This window comes from Ailuropoda melanoleuca, chromosome 18, assembly GCF_002007445.2.
Source record: "Ailuropoda melanoleuca isolate Jingjing chromosome 18, ASM200744v2, whole genome shotgun sequence".
Classification (NCBI taxonomy): Eukaryota; Metazoa; Chordata; class Mammalia; order Carnivora; family Ursidae; genus Ailuropoda; species Ailuropoda melanoleuca.
In genome coordinates, this window is record NC_048235.1 from 19,758,195 (window position 1) to 19,783,232 (window position 25,038).

Here is a 25,038-nt window from a genome sequence, read left to right on the forward strand (position 1 = left end):
GGGCAAGATGCTTTATAACCATTGTTGCTAGTTTTTAAGGTAACTCTGCAATGGAAGGTGTTATTTTTTCATTTGATGGAAAATAAGCTTTTAGTTCAGAAAGGTTTGAAAACTTCTTTTGAGCCACATACCTGGTAAGTAGCAGAGCAAAACAATTCAAATAGAGATTTCTAAAATTGCTGTTATAATGCTATTAAAAGCCATGGGTTTTAAACTATGTCCTCTGAGCTCTTGGGTGAAAAGACAGAGGGTCTTGATTTTGTTGGGGGAAATCAAGAACATTAACAAATATTCTGACTTAAGAGAGTACTATATCAGCCCTACGTTTATGCTAAGAAGGTGATTACTTGCAAGGTAAATACTTGAGAATGTTGGAAGAAAAATCAATAAGTAAGAATAGCCCCACTCTCAGGAGATGACATGGTTACCATTAAAATCTCTTGTTGGTACTAAAACATTATCTTCTGGATATATCTTTGAAAGTGGAGCTGTTCATGAATAGTCACCATTAGCAAAGACCCAGGTTTTAACAGTGTTTCCAGTACCTATTTGAAGTCCTGACCCTCATATAAAAGGATAGCATTTCTACCACACCCTTCAGTTACTAGCTGAGGTTCCTCAAAGCCAAAGGAAGTAGACTGTAGGCTTAGATGCCCTTGAGACCTTCCTAGCTTCCCCCAGGATGAGGTCATCAGGATCTTAGCATTCTCAGAAATTCATTCACAGCCCATCTTTGGGATTCTTCCCTCTAAAGAAATGGAAACAAGATAAAGTGTAACGGGAAATATAGAATCAAGGTTTCAGATGAAGGACACCAAGCTTCCTGGAGGAGGGAAAAAAGCAAAGTCGAAGGAAGAGGAAAAACAAGATGAATAAGCACAAAAAGTGCCATACCTCAGTTTTGTCTGCTTTAGGAAAATGGGATATTTAATGCCCATATAAATAATTTGCAATAATGTATGTAAGGGACCTACCCAGAACAATGACCGGTTCTAATAGGACCTTTAAAATGATAGCCATTACATCTGAAACTAATGATACACTGTATGTTAACTAATTGAATTTAAATAAAATAAGTTTAAAATTTTTTTTAAATAGTGAAAATAAATGATAGCCATTATCATTATCAACATCAACAGTATTGTATTTGAATATCTGTAGGTTGTGGTAAGCTGATATTCCAGGTTGCCTTGTGATGGTCTGTCTCATTTAAAGCAATTCATTTTTGTCTCCATTTACAACAATTCATTTTTAAATAATTAAATTGGCCTAATTACCAAAAAAAAAAATTGTTTCTTTTTTCTTGTTTGTTTTCAAGGAAATCCTGGACCAAAAGGCCAGAAGGGGGACAAAGGGAGTGGAAGCATACTAAGTAAGTGTATGGTTCATTGTTTTTATGTGTGCCTTGTAATAGTGGTTGGGGCTCAAGGCAAATGTGGGGAACTTCAGCATTGATCCCTAGACGTTCTGTGGATGTCAGCCACAGTTTTCTCCGAATAAAGCCTGCTCATTGGAGTAAAACAAATAGATTAAATTATACAACTGTGAGTCTCGTTACCCATTTGTATTTTGTTTTCATCATGAGCACAGCTTTCTAAAAATTCCATATAGAAAATTGTTCAATTTTCAAGCCACCTCCAATCTACTGAAGGAAAATCAAGTTTATGAATAGAAACAATTCTATCTTCCTTATATACTAACAGAGCAAACTGAAAGGCTCCATCTAGGAATTTGGACAATCTGAGAACCCTGGCCAAATAATTCGCTGATGGCTGGGGTTTTGGTGTTTTGTTTTGTTTTACTAACCACTTGAAACGTTGTGTTCTGTATCCTAGACCTTCAGAATTGCAGCAGAATAGATTTGACACAGGAACTCTTATTGATTGGATGCTGGCCTCATATACATTGACCCTTAAAAACAAAATATTAGATGTGATGTCTTCAATATGCCACACTCTAAGTCAGTTATTTTGTGTCTAGGCTGAATCCACACAGATCAAGGGAAAGGATTATGGAAAGGAACTGAGGGATCCCGCCTCCTGCATTCCCAGTAGGAGCTGCATGTGATGTCTGCGTGTCCGTGGGGGTAGCCACTGCTACATGCACACACGGTGATCAGAATCTCTACCCAAACGCTGTCTGCTTCAGACAGATCATGGCTAATCCTTTAATGTACCAAAAATGTAGCGTTTTTTCAGTTGTAGTTATTATTTTAAAAATATAGTACCAATTTCTCTCCCTAATAGCAGAAGTAATTATTTTAACCTGTACTGTGTGTGGATGTGGCCCTTAGACAATTTGGGGTCACCACCTTGAACGCAAGCCATTCAAGTATAATAGAACTACCTGCTGCTTTTCACAATTGTTGCATTGTTGACCATGCTTGCCCCTAAATTGAACAACATTGAGTATTGTGTGTCTCCTCACAGTGCTTTAGTGTCATTCAGTGAGTAGTAGTGTGGTTACTATTATAGTTAGATAATGGAAACATTAGTATACCTCTTCTCCTTTGTGTCCATTTCCTCTTTAATGTGATCACTTTTGTCTGCTGTAATATTTTATCCTACCTAGTCTCCTTTCTTCTCGTCACTCAGTTATTTTCACTTGAACTTCTTTTGTAACTCTTTTCCCTATCTTCCTGTTTATCTCTGCCTTTATCTTTATCTTTGGTGAGGTTTTTATCTCTTTTTCTCCTTTTCCTGAGACTTTGTCTGAACTACTTAACGTTGACTCTGGGTAAGCCTAGCAAGTAAAGAACTCTGTTTTGCAGTCTGTAAACTGAACACCCACCCCATCTTCAGGGACCTGAGGTTATCAAATGCTTTGAATATCTTTTTCAGATCTGTTCAGAAATGTTTCCAGTTATAGCTGTTTTCATGGCTGTTTTGAACTTTATGCTCACACTTTCTTTGTGAAAGGAACAACAGAGATACTTCTGTGTATAAGTGTTTATGGCCTCCAGATTTCCCTCCATGCACCCCCCCCACAGAGAGTATATATAATTCCATAATGTTTCAGAAAGAAAGAATCACAGACACAAACATCTATACAGTACGCTCTGCTTTTACCTTGCTGAAGTTAGTATGTCAGCCCCTTGCCCATGTCGGGACATGGGGCTCTAGTTCTTTTCTCTCAGTGACTATGCACTGTTCCATTATATAGCTATACTGTAGTGCCCATAGTACATCATTCTGTTCCCTAGTCGTGAACACTTGATGATTTTTGTTGGCCGTGGTTTGGCTCTAATAAGCAATGCTATATTCAGCAGTCTCATACATGACCTTGTGGAACTATTTTATAGAGAATTTGCTAGGAGTAGAATCAATAGTTCAGAGGTGACATGCATTTTACAATTTGGTGGTTTCTTGTGAATGGCTCCAAAAAGATCGTACCGATTTATTCTGCATGGAAGTACCTGATTCCCCCTCTCTTCAGTTAGTTCTGATAAATAACAATTTATATTGAGTTATTTTAATATACATTTTTAATGTTTTTTGGGCATGATTTACATATAAAAAGAATAATCACTGATTTCCTCTTTTATGTATGTGTCAGGACCGGTACAACCCCCTGATCGTATTTGGGCAGGGCCCTTTTAAGATCAGGTGGGTTGGGCAAGACACCCTCTGCTACCATCTCATTAAAAGGCCCTTCACCTCTGGACAAGTCATCAGCACAACTGACTCCAAGATCCCTTTGTGGCTCCTCCAAATGACTTTGGTTCCTGTGTGGTGTGCAATTTCCACATGGCTTTCTCTCCTGGTCCTTTGTGCTGTTTGGGCCTCTGTTCCCACGTTCCCCCCTCCCCCACTCAAGTACCCCACCGTCACCACCATCTCCTAGCACCCTTAGCTGGATGCCTCCTGTGTACTGAATGGTGGGCTGCTCCTGCCAGTTCTAAGAGCCAGGCCAGAGCCTCTGCCATCCACTCACCTCATGTCTTCCTGAACCTAGTTAACCTGGTGGGTTCTAGGAGACATCTCATGGATCCTGAGTCTATGTGGGTTCTTGACATTCAAAAACAATACTCTCAATAAGTGATAGGGTTACATAAAAGAAAATGCATTTGTTAGTTCACTCATTCGTTCACTCAGCATATGTTCATTGCATACCTCCTGGAGCTGGACATGGAAGCTAGTAAGATATTATTGCCTCTCACCTTACGGAGCTAATTGTCCCTGGAAGCCCTAAACATGTAAATGGGCAATTCTATAATACAGCAGAACTATAGGAACGGAGGAATAGGGCTCTGCAGGTGTTCAGAGGAGATAAAGATTATTAAATTCCTTAAAATATTAAAAAAGTAAATTGATTTTGATTAGCTTAGTTTACCTTCTTGTCTTCTTCTTCTACAAATTACACCTTTTTTTTCCCCCAAGTTTATAGTGAAATAAAGTGGAGCTTGGACAGTTCATTCAACACATTTAGACCAAAAACAGAACTTGTTTCTTTAAATGATCTGGCTGTCTGAAGCAAGAATATTTTGATCATGAAAAAATAATGCTGATGTGTTTTATTGTAAAAAGCTCCTTGTGTTTTACACTTTAAATATCAATTATAGGGGCGCCTGGGTGGCCCAGCGGTTAAGCGTCTGCCTTCTGCTCAGGGTGTGATCCCAGAGTCCTGGGATCGAGCCCCACATCAGGTTCCTCTGCTATGAGCCTGCTTGTTCCTCTCCCACTCCCCCTGCTTGTGTTCCCTCTCTCACTGGCTGTCTCTATCTCTGTCAAATAAGTAAATAAAATCTTTAATAAATAAATAAATAAATAAATAAAATAAATATCAATTATAGATCCTAAAGGTGAAGAAATATTTCAGTAGACCTGGAGATATTTTGTGTAGGTGAAGAAAGGAAGAAAATGAGAAAGGGGAAAAGGTAAGAAAAGACCAAAAACAAAAACAAAAAGAACAGGGAAGATGTAGGGTAGTGTGTTATTTGTGTAGGCCTCTCTCTTATTTAACAGATCACATTTTCACACCTCATTTCCTTCAAGGTTTACACATAGTCTCAAGCTTCAGTCTTAAGTTTCTAGTAAATTCTAAGTCATGTAGCCACGGGTCTCTCATCCCTTCCATTCCCTCTCCTGTAAAATGTGTGTCGTGACACCTACCTCACGGGGTTGTTGTGAGGATCACGGAAGACACCGTGTGGGGGAAGATGCTCTGTAAAACCATAAAGTGCTTTAAACACATAAGGTATGCTTCACACTGGTCTCTCTGAACCGGAACCGCTCTTCCTTGCTGGTATCATGCAGACATGTCAGGTCTGTGATCAGAGTCAGAGTGAAAGCAAAATGAAAATGTGAGAAGCCAAATAAATGTCATGGACAAAAAGGGAGGTGCTAGAGAATAAGATTTTTAACATTAGAGAGAGCAACGCGAGTGTGACCAGATCTCAAATCAATGAGTTTGTCTGAGCCGAGCCGAAGACCATAAGTTATCAGTAAAAGAAGTGACTCACCAGGGTGCGTGCCAGAGGCCAGGAACTGTCAACAGAGGTCAGAACAAAATGTCAGCCTCATAAAACGAGAGTCTAGGCTCTGAAGGACGAAGCAGGAGCCCAAGACTGTGCTGATGAGAAAGCTTCAAGGAAGGTTGAAACAAATTAGAGTTGTCATTGGTACTGTGGGTCTGCTCCTCCGCGATAGCAGAGTCTCCAAGGGAAGAAAAAAAAAAAAAAAAAGGGGGGGGGGGAATCAGCCAAGTCTTCAGATGGGCCTTATTATTAGAAAATGGGCCATGTTGACTAGTCCGTGAATTCAAACCCATGGAGAGGAGTTGGATCTCCTTGTCTGTGGTTTAATCAGACGTGACTTCCCACCCCGCTCTGCACTGAGGGACAGCTAGAACCTGGGGAGCCTCTTCTGTTGCCAGCAGGCATTGGTCAACATTGGCCACAGCATGACCCCGATCCCAGAGATCGTGGGAGACAGTTCCAGGGGACTCCGTTCACAAGTTGTATGACACCCCAGACCACAGATTAAGGAGAGGAGCTTCTCTTCTTTCTTTAGACAAAAATAGATGCTGACCGCCCAGTTCAAGTGCAGAGGGTATACCAACTTGAGTAATGCACAGTGGAGAGAAGTCTGCCCCAAGCTCTCCTGCTTGTCACAGAGGTTTGTCAGCTCTGTTCTCACCCAGCTTGGAAGGGTGTTTCAGTCAAGCAAAAACAGTTCCTTCTTACAGTTAAACACCTCGTGTGAGGCTCTGTCCTACACATACTAATTCACAGTGTGTCATTGGTTAGTATTTCTTACTGTGCTTTGTTCATGTCGAGAATTAGGATGTGAATTTAAAGTGCCTTACTTTGCAACTCATACAATGATAATGAAATATCAGTTTGTCTTCCAGTTGATTTCTGCTCAGGACTCAGCACAATCTTAAGTGATTTCTGGTTTTTCCCAAAGCATTCAGTTGACCAAAGTCAAACCTTCTCCTCCAAACACTAAATAATTACAACAATGAACAGTTAGAGAACACTGGCCGTGCACTTAGGGGCTTTTGATGTATTCTCTCATTTAAACCTCAGAAGAGCCTTTGAAGTTGGTACTGTGATGATTCCCTTTTTATAGGCTGGAAACTGAAGCTCATTGCCGATAAATGGAAGAGCAGAAATTCAAAGCTAGTTGTTTGAATTTCCTAAGGCCCTGTTTGTAACTATGACTCCATTCAACACCCCCACACTAGTTTTATGTATTTATATATGTAAATGCCACATATACATAGCGTGGAGGGTGTGGAAAAAGAAGGAAAAGAGAATTTTGTTAAGATTTTATTTATTTGAGAGCGAGAACAAATAGGGGGAGCGGCGGGCAGAGAGAGAGGGAGAAGCAGGGAGGCTGGTGGGGGACCTGGGATCATGACCTGAGCTGAAGACAGACGCCTGACTAGTTGAGCCACCCGCATGCCCTGAGAAAGAGATTTGTAATAAGCAATTTGGTTTTCTAGAATGGGCCTATAATTTGAAGACGCTGAGGAGACGAAAATTCTTACAGTGTGACTTCCATTATTTCACATTCCAAAAAAAAGCATTCTCAATTAATCCTTCCTTGTGTTTCCACCTTCACCTACTACTTCAGCTCTTGTGTCCAGTCTCTGCCCCGGATCTGTCATTCAGATGCAGTCGCCCTGCAATACCTGCAAAACTTGCGCTGTCAGTGATAGGAGTTATTTGCTTGCGGGCACCAGGGGAAGGAGCTACCCGTTAATATTCTGTCTTTACTTCAGTACCTGGCTCAGTTGTAACAATTCTGAATGAGGTTTGGCTGCTTTGATGTTCCTCTTCTGTTACCATGTCTCTTTTTTTTTTAACTCCTCACTGACCGTTTCTCAGCAGCCCACATTCCGGAACTAGAGCCAGAGGCTCCAGGTAACTTAGCCAAGTGCCGCTCGGTTTTGACAACGTGTGGTGGTTAAAGCTTTATGTGGGTCTGCGAATTGTTGCTGAACATGGAACGTTCCATTAACGCAATAGATAGGAATAACTCATATGTCTCGTAAACCGAACTAGAGCTTTAAATGAGGAATGGATCCAGCAGTTAACATTTGTCCTGACGAGTCCCTATCCCAGCTGACTCACGCAGCTCGGCTCCTACCAGAGCCAATTAGAAGGCAGGAAGAAAAATCAGTACAGTTCCAGCCTGGTCTTTTGCAGGAGCAAAATTTGAAATTCATCCAGTTACGGGCTGGAATGCAGGTGAAGCTGACCCATCACACCACTTCTCATCATCCACGGCCTCAGAGGACGAGATGGCTTTCCTGCTCCTCTTCAGAGAACTGGGTCCTGGCTTCCCATTCCGCAGTCAATTTAGTCTTACGCCAACACAAGACCATTTATTTTGTGTCAATTAAAGCACCGTCAAAGTAGGGGTTCACAACCAATACTTGCTCCTCCCCCTGGCCTCTCTGTATATGCATTGTTCTGCAGTGGGAATCTCAACACCAGAGTCCCTAGAACCACACAGATGTTTGCACATGAAGTGTCCAAGAAATATCTCCCATTGGTTGTGGCTTAACCTACAGATTTGCCCTTTCCTGAGGCACTCCAGATACTTCCATTCCCAGCTTCCCCTGAATTACTCACGTCTGCGTGATCCACTCACTGCCAAGGGAAACACCTGAACCCCAGAAACCTAACTTTCTTTTTTTTTTAATAATAATTTTTTATTATGTTAGTCACCATACAGTACATCCTTAGTTTCTGATGTAATGTTCCATGATTCATTAGTTGCGTATAACACCCAGTGCACCATGCAACATGTGCCCTCCTTACTACCCATCACCGGCCTATCCCAGTCCCCCACCACCCTCCCCTCTGAAGCCCTCAGTTTGTTTCCCAGAGTCCATAGTCTCTCGTGGTTATTCCCCCTTCTGTTTACCCCCCCTTCATTCTTCCCTTCCTTCTCCGACCAATCTCCCTGGAATTTCTTATGTTCCATAAATGAGTGAAACCATATGATAATTGTGTTTCTCTGCTTGACTTATTTCACTTAGCATAATCTCCTCCAGTCCCGTCCATGTTGCTGCAAATGTTGGGTAATTGTTCTTTCTGATGGCTGAGTAATATTCCATTGTATATATGGACCACAACTTCTTAATCCAGTCATCTGTTGAAGGGCATCTCGGCTCCTTCCACAATTTAGCTATTGTGGACAATGCTGTTATGAACATTGGGGTGCATATGGCCCTTCTCTTGACTACGTCTGTATCTTTGGGGTAAATACCCAGTATTGCAATGGCTGGGTCATAGGTAGCTCAATTTTTAACTTTTTAAGAGACCTCCACACTGTTTTCCAGAGTGGCTGTACCAACTTGCATTCCCACCAACAGTGTAAGAGGGATCCCCTTTCTCCACATCCTCTCCAACATTTGTTGTTTCTTGCCTTGTCAATTTTTGCCATTCTAACTGGAGTAAGGTGGTAGTTACAGAGAACTGGTTAAAGGAATCCTAATGTGAATTCTTAAGCAAAATGAGAAACATACTTCATCCTTATGATGTTTTATGTAATTCTGATTTTGCATTTCCTAGAAATGCTGAAAGGTGAATTCTTTTACCTGAGCACCAGTATTCAGTTTCTGTGCACAATATTTTTTACCAGAACTCCACATGGTTTATAGCGTAATTAATTTGTTTGCTACAAAATGGTTATCTGTTCTATTCCAAAACATCTTCCATGCATATTCTCCTGTTATCATCTCTTACCTACTCTGTCACCTACACCTAGAAACACCACTTTTATACCAAAAGAGCATGTATTGTATGAATCACAGAAGGTAGCCAAGTGAATATTATTACTATATTGAGACATGTAGTAGGTCCTTGATAAATACTTTTGTAGTTTTTAAAATAAGAATTAGAACCTCTAGAGTGTCTGGGTGGCTTAGCTGGTTAAGCATCTGCCTTCAGCTCGTCATGGTCCCAGGGTCCTGGGATCCAGTCCTGCGAGTCTGCATCCTGCTCCTTGCTGTTCGGGAAGCCGCCTTCTCCCTCTCCCTCTGCCCCCCCCATTCTCTCTCTCTCTCTCATTCACACTCAAATAAATCTTAAAAGAATTAGAACTTCTGAGCCTTTAAGTAGGCATTTCAGTGACAAAGTCATTATTTTTGTTGAAGGTTTTTTTACTGTGTTCAGATCATGACATAACAGAGATGGGTGCTTGGTTCTCATTTATGAATGAAAGAAAAAGCTGTATTTTCAAATGTATACCCATTAAGGTACTCTGTTTCTCATTTCGTTTGCAACTAATCAAAAACACAAAGAGAAAAAAAAAAGTGTTATTAGTCTGCTAGGGGTTGTCAGAACAAAGTACCACAGACTGGGTGAATAAACAACACAAATCTATTCCCTCAGAGTTCTGAACACTGAAGTCCAAGATCAAGGTGCCCTCAGGACACTAGTCCTGTTGGACTGGGGCCCCACCCAGATGGCCTCAATGAACCTTGACCTATTTCCTTAGAGGCGCTGTTTCTAAATATAGTCATAGTGGCTGTTAGGACGTGCACAGATGCATTTGGGGGGGATATAATTCAGTCCGTAACAGGAGTGTATCAAGAACTGATGTCCATGTCCATGGGCAGTCTCATTCTAAATCTTTGCTGTGCAGGCCTGCAACTTTGAGAATGAGGAAGACCTGCTTCAGTTGTCTCTGCCTCTCTGCCAACCAGTTCTCAAGTCCTTAATTGTATCATAAATAAATTTGGGACATTCTGCTGTTTGAAAACAATTTCACTTTCATTTGTTTCTCGTCGGTATTTTGTTTTCACATTTCAGGGATGTTCTTTTACATCATGGAATTCATAAAGTTATAAAAATTGTCAGACTAATGCAGTTTAAGTGGACAGTAGCCAATGGTGATTAGATTAATGAGAAATAGAATGATCTGGGAAGCTACTTCTAAATTTATTGTCAAATAATCACCATCTATGTATTTGTAAGAATTTTTTAAGTGGAAAGTAATGGAAACCTGCTTAATCAAGAAACAGTCTATTGATTCACATCATTAAGAATTCCAAGAGATGGTTTTGCTTCAGGCATGGTGGGATCCAGGAGTTCAAACTAAGTCATTTAGACTCAGTATCTCTCTCCCTTTCTCTCTCTCTCTCCCTCTCTGTGTATATATGTGTATGTATCTGTAATATGTATAAATTCATAGTTGATTAGGCTCTTGCTGTGCTGCATAATCTCACATCTAGGCATGTCTGAGAAAGAATGCCACATTCCTTGCTTCAGAAAAGCTCTTGTTAGCTCTGCTTGGGTACTGATTTTCCCTTGACTAACCACTGTAGTGTTCAGACAGTAGGGCACACTCACTGCCCAACCAAGTAGGGTCACTAGAAGGTGATGGGTTGGGCAGAATCACCCCTTCAGAATCTTAGAGTAGAGGGCAAAAGGCCCTGAAAAAGTGGATCAACCTAACTTTGCTATTACATACTATTCAATAATAATCTTGTTAAATGCTTAGTGCCTATGGGACAGCAATGTATTAGATCAATTCCTCCATAATACGAGAGGTTTAGAACTCTCTTAAGTAATCTCACTGTGTTCTTGTATCGTTCTCTCAGTTGTTCTCAGGCTCTGGTGAGTATCAGAATGACCTCTAAGGCTTCTATCATATATGAATGGCTGGACTCAACACACAGAGATGCTTATTTCAGGGCTTTGGGTTGTGGGCTGGTATGTGAGATTTCCAAAAGCTCTCCTTGGTATTCTGAAGCACAAGTATTTCAAAATTTCTTCTTTGATGTGACTGATACTTTTTTGCTACCATCACCCATTGCCAATCACTGGGCCAGAAATCTGAATTTTTAAGAAATAATAACACTAATAACTCTAATGTCTATAGGACAAAGAGGGACCCTTTTGTGCCAGGTGCTCTGCAGGGCACTTTGTATGGCTCTCCTTCACCTCCTCCTCACAAGGAACCTGTCGTGCTGCTGCTTTCCCCCTGAGGATTTAGACCATGAAGTAACCTGTGCAAAATCACACAGCTAGTATTCATGTGGAGGAATTTGAATGTTGGTTTAAACGATTTTTAAATTCTATCACATTATATTGCATCTTAACTTGATTTTTTAAAAGATTTTTATTTTTTTATTGGAGAGAGAGAGACAGCACCAGAGGGGTGAGGGGCAGAGGGAGAAGCAGACTCCCCGCTGAGCAGGGAGCCTCATGTGGAACTCGGTGCTGGGATTCCGAGATCATGACCTGAGCTGAAGGCAGTCACCCAACCAACTGAGCCACCCAGGTGCCCCTTGACTTGACTTTCTCCCTCAGACCTCTTCAAAGTACATTCACGGACTAAAACCATTCTCACAAAAGTTCTATGAGGTGATTACAAAAGTGTCATAACACATGAAGAAATTAAGGTGAAAACAGGCAACATAATTTGTCTAAAGTCATAAAGGCAGTTTGTAGCACAACTGAGACTAGGGCCCTGGTCTGCTGGCTTCTCATGTGGGGAAGCACTCTGTTTCCTGATACAGACAGTGCCCTTTCTCTGGTGAATAAGCACTGGGACCCTCTCTTTTGAAATAAAGCATCTAGTACCTCAACCTAACTGACAGCCCACACTTCACAGTTGGTTTGGTTTGTTTTTTTTCCCCTGCTTTTCTTTCTGTTATTATCCAAACAAATTTTGCTGTCCCATGCTTTTTTTCTTCTTCCTAAGAGTATCTACTTTGATTACACTAAAACAGTCAAAAGTTAAGCAAATGGAAGCACTGTTTCCTGGAGGAGAGAGAAACAGCTCATTTGTTGGATTTTTGAGGCATCAAGTGATCTGTCTTTAAATACCTGTGGACACAGCTGTCGGACAGAAATCATGGGCTTACCTGTCAAATGGCGAGGGAATGGGGACTTTATACCCTAACGTCTCCTACCGATCCTGGCAAGGCAGTCCTGATAACACCCTAGAGCTCTGAACAGTTATGAGCATAAACAAAAGATAGCACACAATGACAAGGAGAATGTGTATTTTCTTCTAATTTACCTACCGATCCAATTAAAGGGGCAAACACTCAGTTATTTTAGGAAATAATTTTCTCTTCATGAAAAGTCAAAGAATCTGTACTGAGTTGTAAGCCATGCCAGTAACTAGACAGATTAAGCTTTCTTGGGCCATATTTAAGACATTTTTCTCTACAAAATCCACACCTCAAAATCCCTAGTCTGTAATTTCAGTTTCCTAGAATAACGTTCAGAATGAAATATAATTAGTAATTCTAGCACTACATTTATATAGTACTTTCTAGCCTTAAATACATTTTTTTCACATATTATCGTATTTGAAACCCCAATCGTAGGAGGTAGGTGTTGTTATGTGTATTTTATAAATAGGTCAAATGAAGGATCAAGTGGGCTAAATCACTATCAATGTCTCAACAGATTATAAAGAGGGACGTAGGACCTTTACGGAGTCTGGCTGAGGCCTGCGTTTTCAGAAGTCAGAAAGGATAATGTAATTAGTATACTAGTTTGTTTTGTGCATTTTCTAAATTAGCTCTGTTCAATATCTTCATGGATTGCTTGACTATTTTTATGCCATATGGTTTTAAGTGAAGAGCGAAATTGCAAATCATCTAAATATGGGTAGGTAAAATTCCCCTTTATAATTTTTTTTTACAGTTCTCTTAAGTAACTCTAAAAAGTAAAACTCACTTAGAATTGAAGTTTTAAATGATAACAAAATTATTCTAAAATGGTAATAAATATCCTAATATATGAGCACGGTCCCTTGAAGAGCACAATATGGCCTTTGAAAGGCAGACACGTCTTGTTCAATTGATGATTTGGAAATCCAGTAGTAGAACCAACATTATAGCTCAGGATGCTCTGAGGACGGCTTACACATTCCCCAACCATCCTGCCTTGTCTTGTTTTACCTAACCTTTCCATTTTGTTGGTTTTCCCCCCACATAAACTTATCCTTACCCATCACACCTTTGTGGGGATCTGCATGACGAGGGAGGTATTCTTTTTAAACACAAAGTTCTTTCGTCTTAAGTATTTACCACTTATTTTAGCAAGATTCTTTTAAAGTTTAATTTGATGATTCAGCTCCAAAACTGACAAAATATAGGAAATAATAGCCTTCTGCTACTTTTTAATTTCCTTATGTTGAAGTAATTTACTCATACTCATAATTAAGTTCGATTTACTCAACACCATCTGAGTTTAGTACCGTGTCTTTTGAAGCAACAGATTCTCAATCTTTATTTTAGTTATTCAGCAGCTGAACTATGGGTGTTCAGTATAATCGCGGTTGAGTTTGCGAACTAACTTCCAGTATAGACAAAATATCTACTCCCCAGCTATCCCACAGTCCTCAAATCTTGGGGTTCAGTTTGTTCCTTAATAATGAAATAACATTGAGCACCAGCCTCATGTTCTAAGGCAATTCAAGTGCCTCGTATGTAAAATAGTTTGATGAAAACACAGAAAAATTATATCCCTCCATGTATCTTCCCTGCCACCTCTGGGGTACTGGGTTTAAGAGTGTTACAAAATTCGTATCCATGTGAAACCTCAGAATGTGACCTTAGTTGGAAGTAGGATCTTTGCAGGTGTAATTAAGCTAAGATGAGGTCATGTTGGATTCAGGTGGGCCCTAAATCGAATGACTAGCATCCTTATAAGAAGAGAAGTATACGCAGACATAGGAAGAAGACTGAGGCAGAGATTGGAGTGATGTAGTTACAAGCTAAGGAACATTACGAATTGCCAGGAGCCACTAGAAGCTAGGAAAATATGCAAGGAAGGATTTCTGGGGCACCTGGGTGGTTCAGTCAGTTAAGCGTCTGCCTTCCGCAGGGTCCTGGGATTGAGCCCCGCATCAGGCTCCCCCCATTTGTATGCTTTCTCTCTCTCTGGGTCAAAAAAAGGGGGGGAGGCGCCTGGGTGGCTCAGTCGTTAAGCGTCTGCCTTCGGCTCAGGGCGTGATCCCGGCGATCTGGGATCGAGCCCCACATCAGGCTCCTCCACTGGGAGCCTGCTTCTTCCTCTCCACTCCCCCTGCTTGTGTTCCCTCTCTCGCTGGCTGTCTCTCTGTCAAATAAATAAATAAAATCTAAAAAAAAAAAAAAAAAAAAAATTCAAGGAAGAAATTTCTCCCTAGAGCCTTCAGAAGGAACATGGCCCTGTGGACATCTTGATTTCAGACTTTTGGCCTCCAGAACTGTGAGGGAATTTTTTTTTTAAAGATTTTATTTATTTATTTGAAAGCACACACACAGTGTGGGGAGGGGCAGAGGGAGAGGGAGAAACAGACTCCTCACTGAGCAGGGAGCCCAATGCAGGGCTCGATACCAGGACCCTGAGATCATGACCTGAACCACTCAGGCACCCCTAAATTTGTTGTTTTAAGCCACACAGTGGGATCATTTGGTTTAGTTGCCTTAGGAACCTAATAGCCTAGGTATCTCTGTTACTTACTTTCCACACCACTCATACATGATGAGCACCGCAGCCCTCCCTCCATTTGAAAAAGTACTGTAGCTCCACCTGGGGGTCTAAGAGGATTTTCCTGAAGGTTTTGTTATAACAGGAGAATGTCAGCACAACAGTCTACCGTGTAAAGTTGAACCTTGGACTTCACTGTCTTGAAATTCCCAGCCAGCTTAGACCTCAGATTTCCTCCCTGGACATTCTCATTCTCTCCCCTGCCATCAGACTACCCTGCCTACCCCGCTGTCCACCGAGACCCTCTCCATCTACCTTGTTCTCTGCTCTGCACGGGATTTCCAAAACATCTGTCTCCTTCGACATCCTGAGTAAGATTCAAAATCTGTTACAATAGTTTTCCAGAGAAATTTAACTCTACTTCTCCAGACATCTGATACCCAGGTTGTGCCTTTCTTTCATACCTCTTTCATGAGCTAAATACCTCATTAAGCTAATTATCTTAAAAAAGAAAAATCAGTTCCCTTTCTGGAGGAATTTGGCCACATTGTGAGGACTTCCAGGTCAAACTGCCATCAGATCTTTTTTTAATTTATTACAGTCGGAACTTGAATATAATAAATACCATTGTAATAAATTTAACCCTAAATCCTAATTCCAATAAATGTTAAGAAAAAAGAAAACATGACTACAAGGTAAACGATATGATAATAGTTGAAATAACTAAACTCCTCAAGAGTCATTTTTAGGGGTGCCTGGGTGGCTTAATGAGTTAAGCATCTGTCTTTTGGCTCAGGTTGTGATCCTAGGGTCCTGGGATCAAGCCCCAGGCCCTGCTTAGTGGGGAGTCTGCTTCTTCCTCTCCCTCTGCCTGCTGCTCCCCCTGCTTGTGCTACTATGTTCTCTCTCTCTGTCAAATAAATAAATAAATAAATACTTAAAAAATAAGCCTACAATAAACAAAGCAAAAATAACCTCCAAACTTGTTAACTTTTATTATATTTGGAATTATTTCTTCAGATTTAAATTACAAAACCTTTGGTAAATTACCTGCTCTATTACATATTTTCCTTTTGGCATCTTACAGTCATAGAAATATGAAAAAGCTATTAATATAATAAATACTTAATATACTGTTATTTTATATACAGACTTTTAAGAATACATAGAAATTATCAGTACTCTACTCTTCCCTTCAGAACTGGGAAATAAGAGTAAGATTGCTTAGAGAAAGTTAAACTACAATGAATCAGAAGAAAGATGTCAAATCACCTCACCTGATTGAATGTTATTAACATATATAAGGAAAAATGCGTTAACCAAACAGTGTTGGCCGGTCCCAGAGGCAAAATCCCACTGCTGTTTCGCATTGTAAATTAATAAATTAATTAAGCCAGTAACTCACTGATTGTGATTTGACTTCTTATGCAGATTGCCCATGGGGAGAAAATGGCCTTGTCAAGCAGATACAAATATTTCAGTTTTGAGGCAATTACATTTCTCATTGTAAATCGAATTGACATTTAGTCCCAAGATTCTATTTAACATTAGTCTACCAATAAGAAATAAATCCTCTGAACCTACAAAACCATTTTAGAATGCATAAGGCTTCTGATCATCCCTCCCACCTTAGGGGGCTCTCAGTAGTCACATTATTTTTTCCCCCATAATGGAATTCATGTTTATCTCAGTTAAACCAGTCTTCCCTTTATGATTTCCCTTCTTGCTTCTATACATAGAAACAGTATTCCCTGTAGAGACTTGTAAAATACTGAATTCTGTGTCTTCTATTGTTTGATATTTTAAACATTTACCAACTTAATCCACTCAGACAATGCAGTTTGCACATCAGGCAGAGCTCACAGTGATTCATTCATTCATTCATTCATTCATTCATTCATTCCATAACTCTTCATCGATTCCAAAGTGAAAAATTGCATTCTGACAGGTGCTGAAATGTTAACTGTAAAGATCTTACTTTACTGGAGAAAATTAACTAGCGTGGGTTAGGAGTGCTGTGGAAGTTTGAAGAGGGAACCCTATCCAAACCCTGGGATTGAAGGTAGAGAACTGGAAGGTGTGTGTGGGAGGGGAGGGTGTGGGGGAGCATTCCAGACAGGGATCAAAGCCCCAGAAATATGGGAGAAGAAGGCTTATTTGGGAAATGTAAGCAGTTATATAACTGAAATAAAAAGAGCAAGAAGTACAGGGATGGAGTGGTTCTCTGACAGACTGGAGAGGAAAACAGTGATGAGTCATAACAGTTATTTGTTCCAGGATCCCTGGCAGGAGTATCCCTACTGAAATCCTCTGTCATTCTAGTCTACATATTCTGTGGCAATTATACCAGGGGTCGGCCAGCTTTTTCTGCAAAGCACAAGATAGTAGATATTTTTGGTTTGCATGCCAGAAGGTCTCAGTCACAACTATTCTCCTGTTGTAGCCTAAAAGCAGCCCTAGCCAATGTTAACTAAAGGGCATGACTGCATTCCAATAAAACTTTACGAAACAGACAGCAGGCTGTAATTGGACCATGGACAGGTTGACTCATTACGGGTCTAGAAGTGTCCCTTCAAAATAGAAAAAATCATGTTTGGAAATAAAGGTCAAATAAACTCACATCTGAAATCATAGGATAGGTTTTGTCTATCTGCAGAAACTTATACCAGTTGGTTGAGAACTCCCTTTTGAGGAGGACAAGAATTAAATAGGGAATTAGTAAAACAAAATTTTTTTAATGAATTAGGTGATTAATATCACAGATAATATTCATTCTGGTGCTTTCATCGCAAAATGTAAACCTCAAAATGTTTTAAATTTGTAAAAATAAGAACTTATATTTATACACCATTTTAAAGAAGGCACTATTTCAGGGTGCCTGGCTGGCTCAGTCAGAAAAGCAGGTAGCTCTTGCTTTCAGGGTGGTGAGTTCAAATCCCATGTTGGATTGTAGAGATTACTTAAATAAACTTTTAAAATAAATAAATAAAAATAAAGAATGCACTATTTCTTCTAATTTTCACAATGACCTCAGAAATCCTAAAGGCAGGATATATGTTTTATTCAAATAATTCCTAGAACCCAGGAAAATGCCTGGCACAAATTTTCGTACATTAACTGAGAACACGTAACTCACAGCAGATAACCATTTTCTCTTTTTAACGGTTGAAAAATTTGGTCTTACAGTGATTACATGGTTTAATAAGGTCACAGAAACCGTGTGAGAGGCAGAACTAAAGTCCAGATTATCTGACCCTTAGTTTTTTGCTTTAGGTATTCTCTGCAGTCACAGATCTAGAAAAGAACACACATCTCAACACAGTACAGTTAGTATTGCATAAATACACCAAGGTTACTAAAATATCATTTATGGTCTAGACTTACTGTCTTTGCTCAAAACTCACCTTCAACAAGGAATGGCTCCCCGTCTTACTCCAGAAATGCATTAACACTGTCTACAAGCCAAGAAGCTGGCCAACAAATCTGCCACCACCTTGGTCTTGGACTTCCAGGCTCTAGAACTGTGAGAAATAAACGTCTGTTGTGTAAGCCAGCCAGTCTGTGGTATTCTGTTACAGAGCACGAACAGACTGAGACAGATACTAACGTTTGAGAACTGCCCCAGGAGACACAAGTCATCTTAATGCACAGTGAGAATGCTTTCATTCGCTTATTTGGGTGATAAGACCATCAAGCTCATAGAATCAGATGTTTGAATATGATGTGTGTTTTGTCACAGCGTCATGATTAATATATTATGGTTGGCTATATTTGACTTCTGTAAAAACAAACGTTTGGGGATGGCACTAGTTAATACTACCTGACTCTAATATTTTAAAACTTTAAACAATCCACTCCTGGATGATTATTTCCCATTTTCTTAGTCAATTATAGTGAAGGATTGGGTCACATGGGTATTTTACTTGGTAATTGAAATTTTGAATACTGTAATAGCCAATTATTTTCCCTTTAAGAATGTTGTATACTCCTATTTATTAAGTGAGGAATGGCTTATGCACTTCGGCATGATTACATTAATTCAGTGTTTAGCACTGAATTCTATTTTGGAAGAACCAAGAAAATAATTATAATTGTAATACCACATATTAACATGTTAGCTTTTTATGTTTCTGAGTAGTTCAGTCAGTCAGTTTTGTCATAGGAAATGGCTGATATTCTTTTTTACTAGATTATGGTTTCAACAAAATTTATTCCAACTAGAAAAAAAATGTTATTGAATATCTGTTGAATTAATTGAGTTTTGTAAACTCATTTCCTAATACTCCATTTTCACATTGGAGGGATATTTTTGTTGAAAGTTGTATCTTGCCTTTTTAAACTACAGTGTTTCTCAAACTTATATTTAAAAAGATATATTTAAATAGAACTGCACTTGTTCATTGGCTTTTATGATTATTAGAGAATATTGCTTTTTTTTAGCACTAGCTAAATTTTTAGAAATATTTTCTGTCTCTGACTTTCATTCTGTTCTTCAGTCAAATGATTTTTAATCAAAAACTTACTAGAATAATACAGGTTAAGGAAATTTTGATTCTCCAAGTGACTTGTTAATGTTAATTACACACTTTTATTCTTCTGTCTCTAGGTTCATAATATATATTTTTTTTAAAAATAGGAGTCATTTCATATTTAAACCTACACATGATCAAAATCTTATGAAAGTTTATCATATATACCAATTTGATTAAACACTGAAAAACAAAATTATTTTTGTAATTACAAACTTTGTAAATTTCTTCACCAAGTTTGTTGCTGTAGTGATTTCTCAAAATATCCAAAATAATAAGTATGATCACTATGGTTATTTTGATTCTCTTGGGAAAAGATAGGATGTTTGGTCATCTATTTTTGTATTTATAATATTATAAAATATCTTCTTCTCAACCTGCTATATCAAAAAGTCACTGGATTATGTGTTCCAGTTATTGTGGCAAGAAAATAATGAATCAATTTGTTATATAAATTTTTCGAAATAGTATGAAAAGTCTATAGGACATAAACTTGTAGCTGTTGAATTTTAAAGTCATTGGAACATCATCTTTGAAGTGTTCTCCTATCTGTAACTAATGTAAATTGTATATGTAACTCATAAATGTTGAAACAGAATAGATTTTACTCTTCAGTTTTGACTGATGCCATGCTTGTAATTAAACTCTTTACCAACAGGTGGTGCTAGAAAGTTTAATATTTATTTCAATAGTCGAACTTACTGGGAAAAAAATGTGGTAATTTTTTAAGCATTATAAAACAATATTTATATATAATTAACCCCTGCTTGTTTTTGTTACAGCTCCGTTTAAGACAGTACGACTGGTTGGTGGTAAAGTTCCTCATGAGGGCAGAGTGGAGATTTTCCACAATGGCCAGTGGGGCACAGTCTGTGATGACCACTGGGAACTACGAGGCGGACAGGTCATCTGTAGGAGTTTGGGATACCATGGTGTTCAAACTGTACATAAAGGAGCTTACTTTGGACAAGGTAATTAAAAATATATAAAATGAAATGCAGACATTCTCTAATACACAGAATAAAGTAGTGGCAGGAACATACAAGATAGGAAGAAAAATCCTACGTAGGAGTTTTTTGAATGGCCTTTCCTAGAAAGTAGAAATGAAAAGAAAGATATAAAAAATAAATGGCATATGCTGTCAGGCAATCTTTAATGTTTAGATTTTATTTAGACTCATCTGGCTAGTTGGAGAACACTAGCATAGAGGAAAACAGTGATTGGTAAAGTGGAACAGGAGAAATAGGGACAAATGAACTACAGACAATCCTGGGAGGCTCACTTGATGGATCTGGGTCTTGTGGGCATCTGAGCAGTCTCATGGCTCACACATATTCTCTCTTCTGTGTAACTGGAGAGGAGGGCATCAGCTTGTGCACTGACCTCCCGGTCATACCCCCCTAGAATGAGAGCTTCCTTGGTCTGTGACAGAGCACCTGTATTCTGAAAGGACAGTGAGGAACCATGAAAGAGAAAGAAGCAATTACATGGGGTCTCCATACCTACCACTTATGATTTCTCCAAATCCTTGAAGACATGAGGAGAAATAAGGGAAGAGGAAGGTGAAGTACTTCCCCCTCTATTTGAGGTTGATAAAACATTGAGTAATTCTTTTGTTGGATGCATGTTTGTGTATTTTTACCTGGATGGCTCAGTGACCTAGTCTATAAACGTATTAGAGAGCTGGGAAGAAAATCTGCAGAGGACAAAAGATTTGCATATATACTCGTGACATTTTACTGTCTCATTTTTTTTTTTCTGAATGGGTACCTTACAACAGGCTTTATGTATAATTAAACATATGAGTACTTCAAGCATAAATGACAAAGAGATTAGAAAAAAGTAAGCATATAAATCAGACTTTTAAAGTCAATATTTTTTACTTATTTATTCTACCATCCAAATCTGATAAATAAATAATTGGCTTCTCTGAAGTTGTTGTTGACCAAAAAAAAAAAAAAAAAAAAAAAGGCCCTCTTGATTTTATAAGTGTTATTTTAGACAGATACGGGCAAGAAGAAATTGTGTACAAAATCATAGAGATAAGATTATCTGGTGATGCTGCTATTTTGTCTATAGTGATAAATAGGGGAATGTGTCAAATCATATCAAAAAACTACAACAGTATAAGATAGACTTCTCAAATTTGTAAAAGATATGAAGTAATGTTATGCTGTGACTCTGGGTCAGCATTGTGCAAAACACGTGAATAGTACTAATGAGAATTCATAGTTAAATCTTTATTCCTTGACCTAAATGAATTCACTATATCAGATTTAAGAGGTAAATTAAAGCAGAGATCCAGGTTTCAAAGTCTTCAGAAGTCAGAAATATTATTTAGTCTCTTATGAAGGAGTAAGATAAGACAAAATAGAGTGGTGATGGTGCCTAGCCCCAATTTTTTTATTTGTGCCTTATAGGTTTGAATAGAAGAAACAAAGGAAATAGAAAAGATCTATAATTTGCTACAACCAAATAGATGCTTGGAATTTCTATATGTTCCATCTGTACTACATTTTCAGAACTTTCTTGCCAGGTTGAAAAGTATGGGATTAAAATCGTTCTTGCACCTATACAAAGCAAAAGGTTTTAAATGTCAATAAGCCAGACTTTTTTTTTTTTCCCAGAGAAGAAGAAAACAAAATTTAAAAATCCCCAACTACTTGGTTAGTAGAGAATCAGATGAATCACTCAATCATTTAGCGAGACCAAGCTGCCAATCTGAGTTTCCACAGTGTTGTATGGGGAGAGAATTTATTTCTGTGGGAACCAAGACCCACAGCATGAAAGGCCATTTATTTTAAATACTTAATCATCTAAAACATTTCACATGACTGTTAGCATCTATGAAGTGGAGAGCCATGTTGCTAATAAACGGCATACAATTTTCATCGATGGTGACTTACTCACCTGGTAGGTGGCTAAAATTCTTCAGTTTTAGGAATAACAACAAGTGGATGATTTATTAGGATGTGCCTATGTTGACAAAGTGAACTGTAGTTTGCCATTTGTTCAGATAATTTAATCAACATGGGCTAGCTAAATAACTCAATCAAAAAAGAGAAAACTATCCTAAAATACCTTTCATTAAGATGACTAATTTTTTAGCTTACATTACGCAAAGAGTTGACAGTTAATTTTGTATCTTTACAAAACAAACCCTGTATTGCAGTTTATTAATCTCTTATATCTTGAAGTAAACCCTTCATTTATTACAAAGGGAAAACCAAATTCAGAGCAATAGCAGTAGCAAATGTACCTTAATTCAGGGGAAACTAATAAGGTTTGGAAAAATATGATCTATGGAAGGAAACAAACATAGTGTTGTTTCAAATTTTTGTTTAAATTCTAGTTAGTTAACGTATAGCGTAATATTAGTTTCAGGAGTAGAATTTAGTAATTCATCACTTACATATAACCACCCCGTGCTCATCCCAACAAGTGCCCTCCTTAAAGCTCATTACCCATTTAGCCTGTCCCCACCCACCTCCCTCCGTCAACCCTGTTTGTTCTCTATAGTTAAGAGTCTCTGGGGCACCTGGGTAGCACAGCGGTTAAGCGTCTGCCTTCGGCTCAGGGCGTGATCCCGGCGTTACGGGATCAAGCCCCACATCAGGCTCCTCTGCTATGAGCCTGCTTCTTCCTCTCCCACTCCCCCTTTGTGTTCCCTCTCTCACTGGCTGTCTCTATCTCTGTCGAATAAATAAATAAAATCTTTAAAAAAAAAAAAAAGAATCTCTTATGGTTTGCCTCTCTCTCTTTTTTCCCCCTTTCCCTATGTTCATCTGTTTGGTTTCTTAAAATCTACATATGAGTGAAATCATATGGTATTTGTCTTTGTCTGGCTGACTTATTTTGCTTAACATAATACCCTCTAGTTCCATCCACGTCATTGCAAATGGCAAGATTTCATTTTTTGATGGCTGAGTAATATTCCATTGTGTATATGTATATATACCACATCTTCTTTATCCATTCATCAGTTGATGGACATTTGGGCTCTTTCCATAATTTGGCTATTGTTGATGATGTTGCTGTAAACATCGGGGTACACACAGCTGTTTTCCATTGTGTTCCAAACATAGGTGGTAAAAACAAGTTGGAGATGATTGTCTTAAGCTTGCATTAACATTAAGACCTCATCTCACAAGTAAAATATTCTTTTCCCTACAGCCTTTATTCATTCCTGTTTGTATCTCTAGGGATTTCAGATCTCAAGTACTGATAAGAAAAGACAGAAATAAGTATTCTGAACTATTGGCAAGAAAATGTTTTCCATTTAAATAAGTAATGAAACAATAGAGTTTCATCTCATGTGAAATTATTTATTTGGCTGTATGGAGACAATTCTCTCAAGTTTTCTTCAGATTACTGACTACTTCTCTAAGATGAGGGGCCATTTTTAGTGAGGCTGTGTATTTGTGGTAGATCGTGTTTCTATAAATTATACTAGAGTTTTATTGTAATGAAACAACCAGGTATGTCTGAATTTGGTTTTTCCTTTCACATTTTTGAGTGCCTACTAGAATGAGTTGGAAAGACTAATAATTTTGTAACTAAGGGCGTAGGAGATGAAACGTTAGCTCTGCTATTTATGTCTCAGAGATTCCATTTTTTCCCAATAAAATAGGAATAATAACACCAACCCATAAGATTTACTCTGAATCTTAAATGAGATGGCCTATAGAAAGCACCCAAAACAAAGCCTGACTCCTACCATTGCTCCATATAGTGGCACAGATCACTGTTAGCAACAGCTCCAACTGTGTAATTCCAAGAGTATTTGCCAACCTCTTTGAAAGGTGAAACAGTCAGTTTAGTATTAGATCGTCTAAGACATCAGTGATGTTCCAAGGGTCACAGAGTTGAATGTGATTTTCTTTTCTTTTCTTTTTTTTTTTTTTAGTATTTTAACAATATTTAGAATTTAAAAAAAATTTTTTTATGTTCAGCTAGTCATCATATAGTACATAATAAGTTTTTGTTGTAGTGTTCAATGATTGATTAGTTGCATATAACAACCAGTACTCATCATAACACGTGCCTTTTCTACTCTATAGAAGTGTGACTGTAGGAGTGTCCCATATGGGGAATCGGACAGTGTCCTCACTCTACTCAAGACACACCTGTTCTTGTGTCAACTGTCTGTGTAGAGTTCCACACCAAAACATTTGAAGAATGATTATGAGAATTTTAAAATAATAAAGCAAGATGAGATGGGAGACATAATAGAACTGAGGTTATTTGTTCAGAAGAAAAAGAACCGGAGAAGTAAATTAAACGATCTGCTTCATTGTATGTTGTATTTTCAAAAACGGGCTTCTCTTGTAAACTGATTTGGGGTTAGACATGGCAAACAACCTTTTTATGTGAAGCTATTTCAACTCCTCCTTGTTTTTTCACTCCTTCACCATAATTTATAGTTTCACTGAGGAGGAAAAGAAAAGATAATTCTGAATACAGAATGGAGACTGGAAAGGAAACTTAGAAATATGAGTGGAGGAGTAGAGGAAAGGATGAGATGTGTTCCAGTGTTAATTATTTGTCATTTTCTTGGGAAAGTAAGAGGAATCAGATCGACACTATATTATACCTTATTACTGGAACTGAAAC

The 25,038-nt window shown here is 38.6% G+C and overlaps 1 protein-coding gene across 8 annotated transcripts in view; it reads left to right on the forward strand.

Moving 5' to 3' along the window:
- MSR1 (macrophage scavenger receptor 1) overlaps positions 1-25,038 on the forward strand; it is a 76,006-nt gene that overhangs the window by 40,291 nt on the left and 10,677 nt on the right. For 4 of the 8 annotated variants that reach the window (XM_002928609.4, XM_011236450.3, XM_034647483.1 and 1 more), the window contains 2 exons: positions 1,319-1,372; positions 20,208-20,396. In XM_002928609.4, coding sequence (XP_002928655.1) covers positions 1,319-1,372; positions 20,208-20,396 — 243 coding nt within the window. Of the gene's footprint in view, positions 1-1,318; positions 1,373-1,980; positions 3,502-3,555; positions 4,652-7,654; positions 8,225-10,103; positions 10,162-20,207; positions 20,397-25,038 lie in introns of those variants that run through there. The other 4 variants (XM_034647484.1, XM_034647486.1, XM_034647485.1 and 1 more) reach the window with 4 other exon arrangements.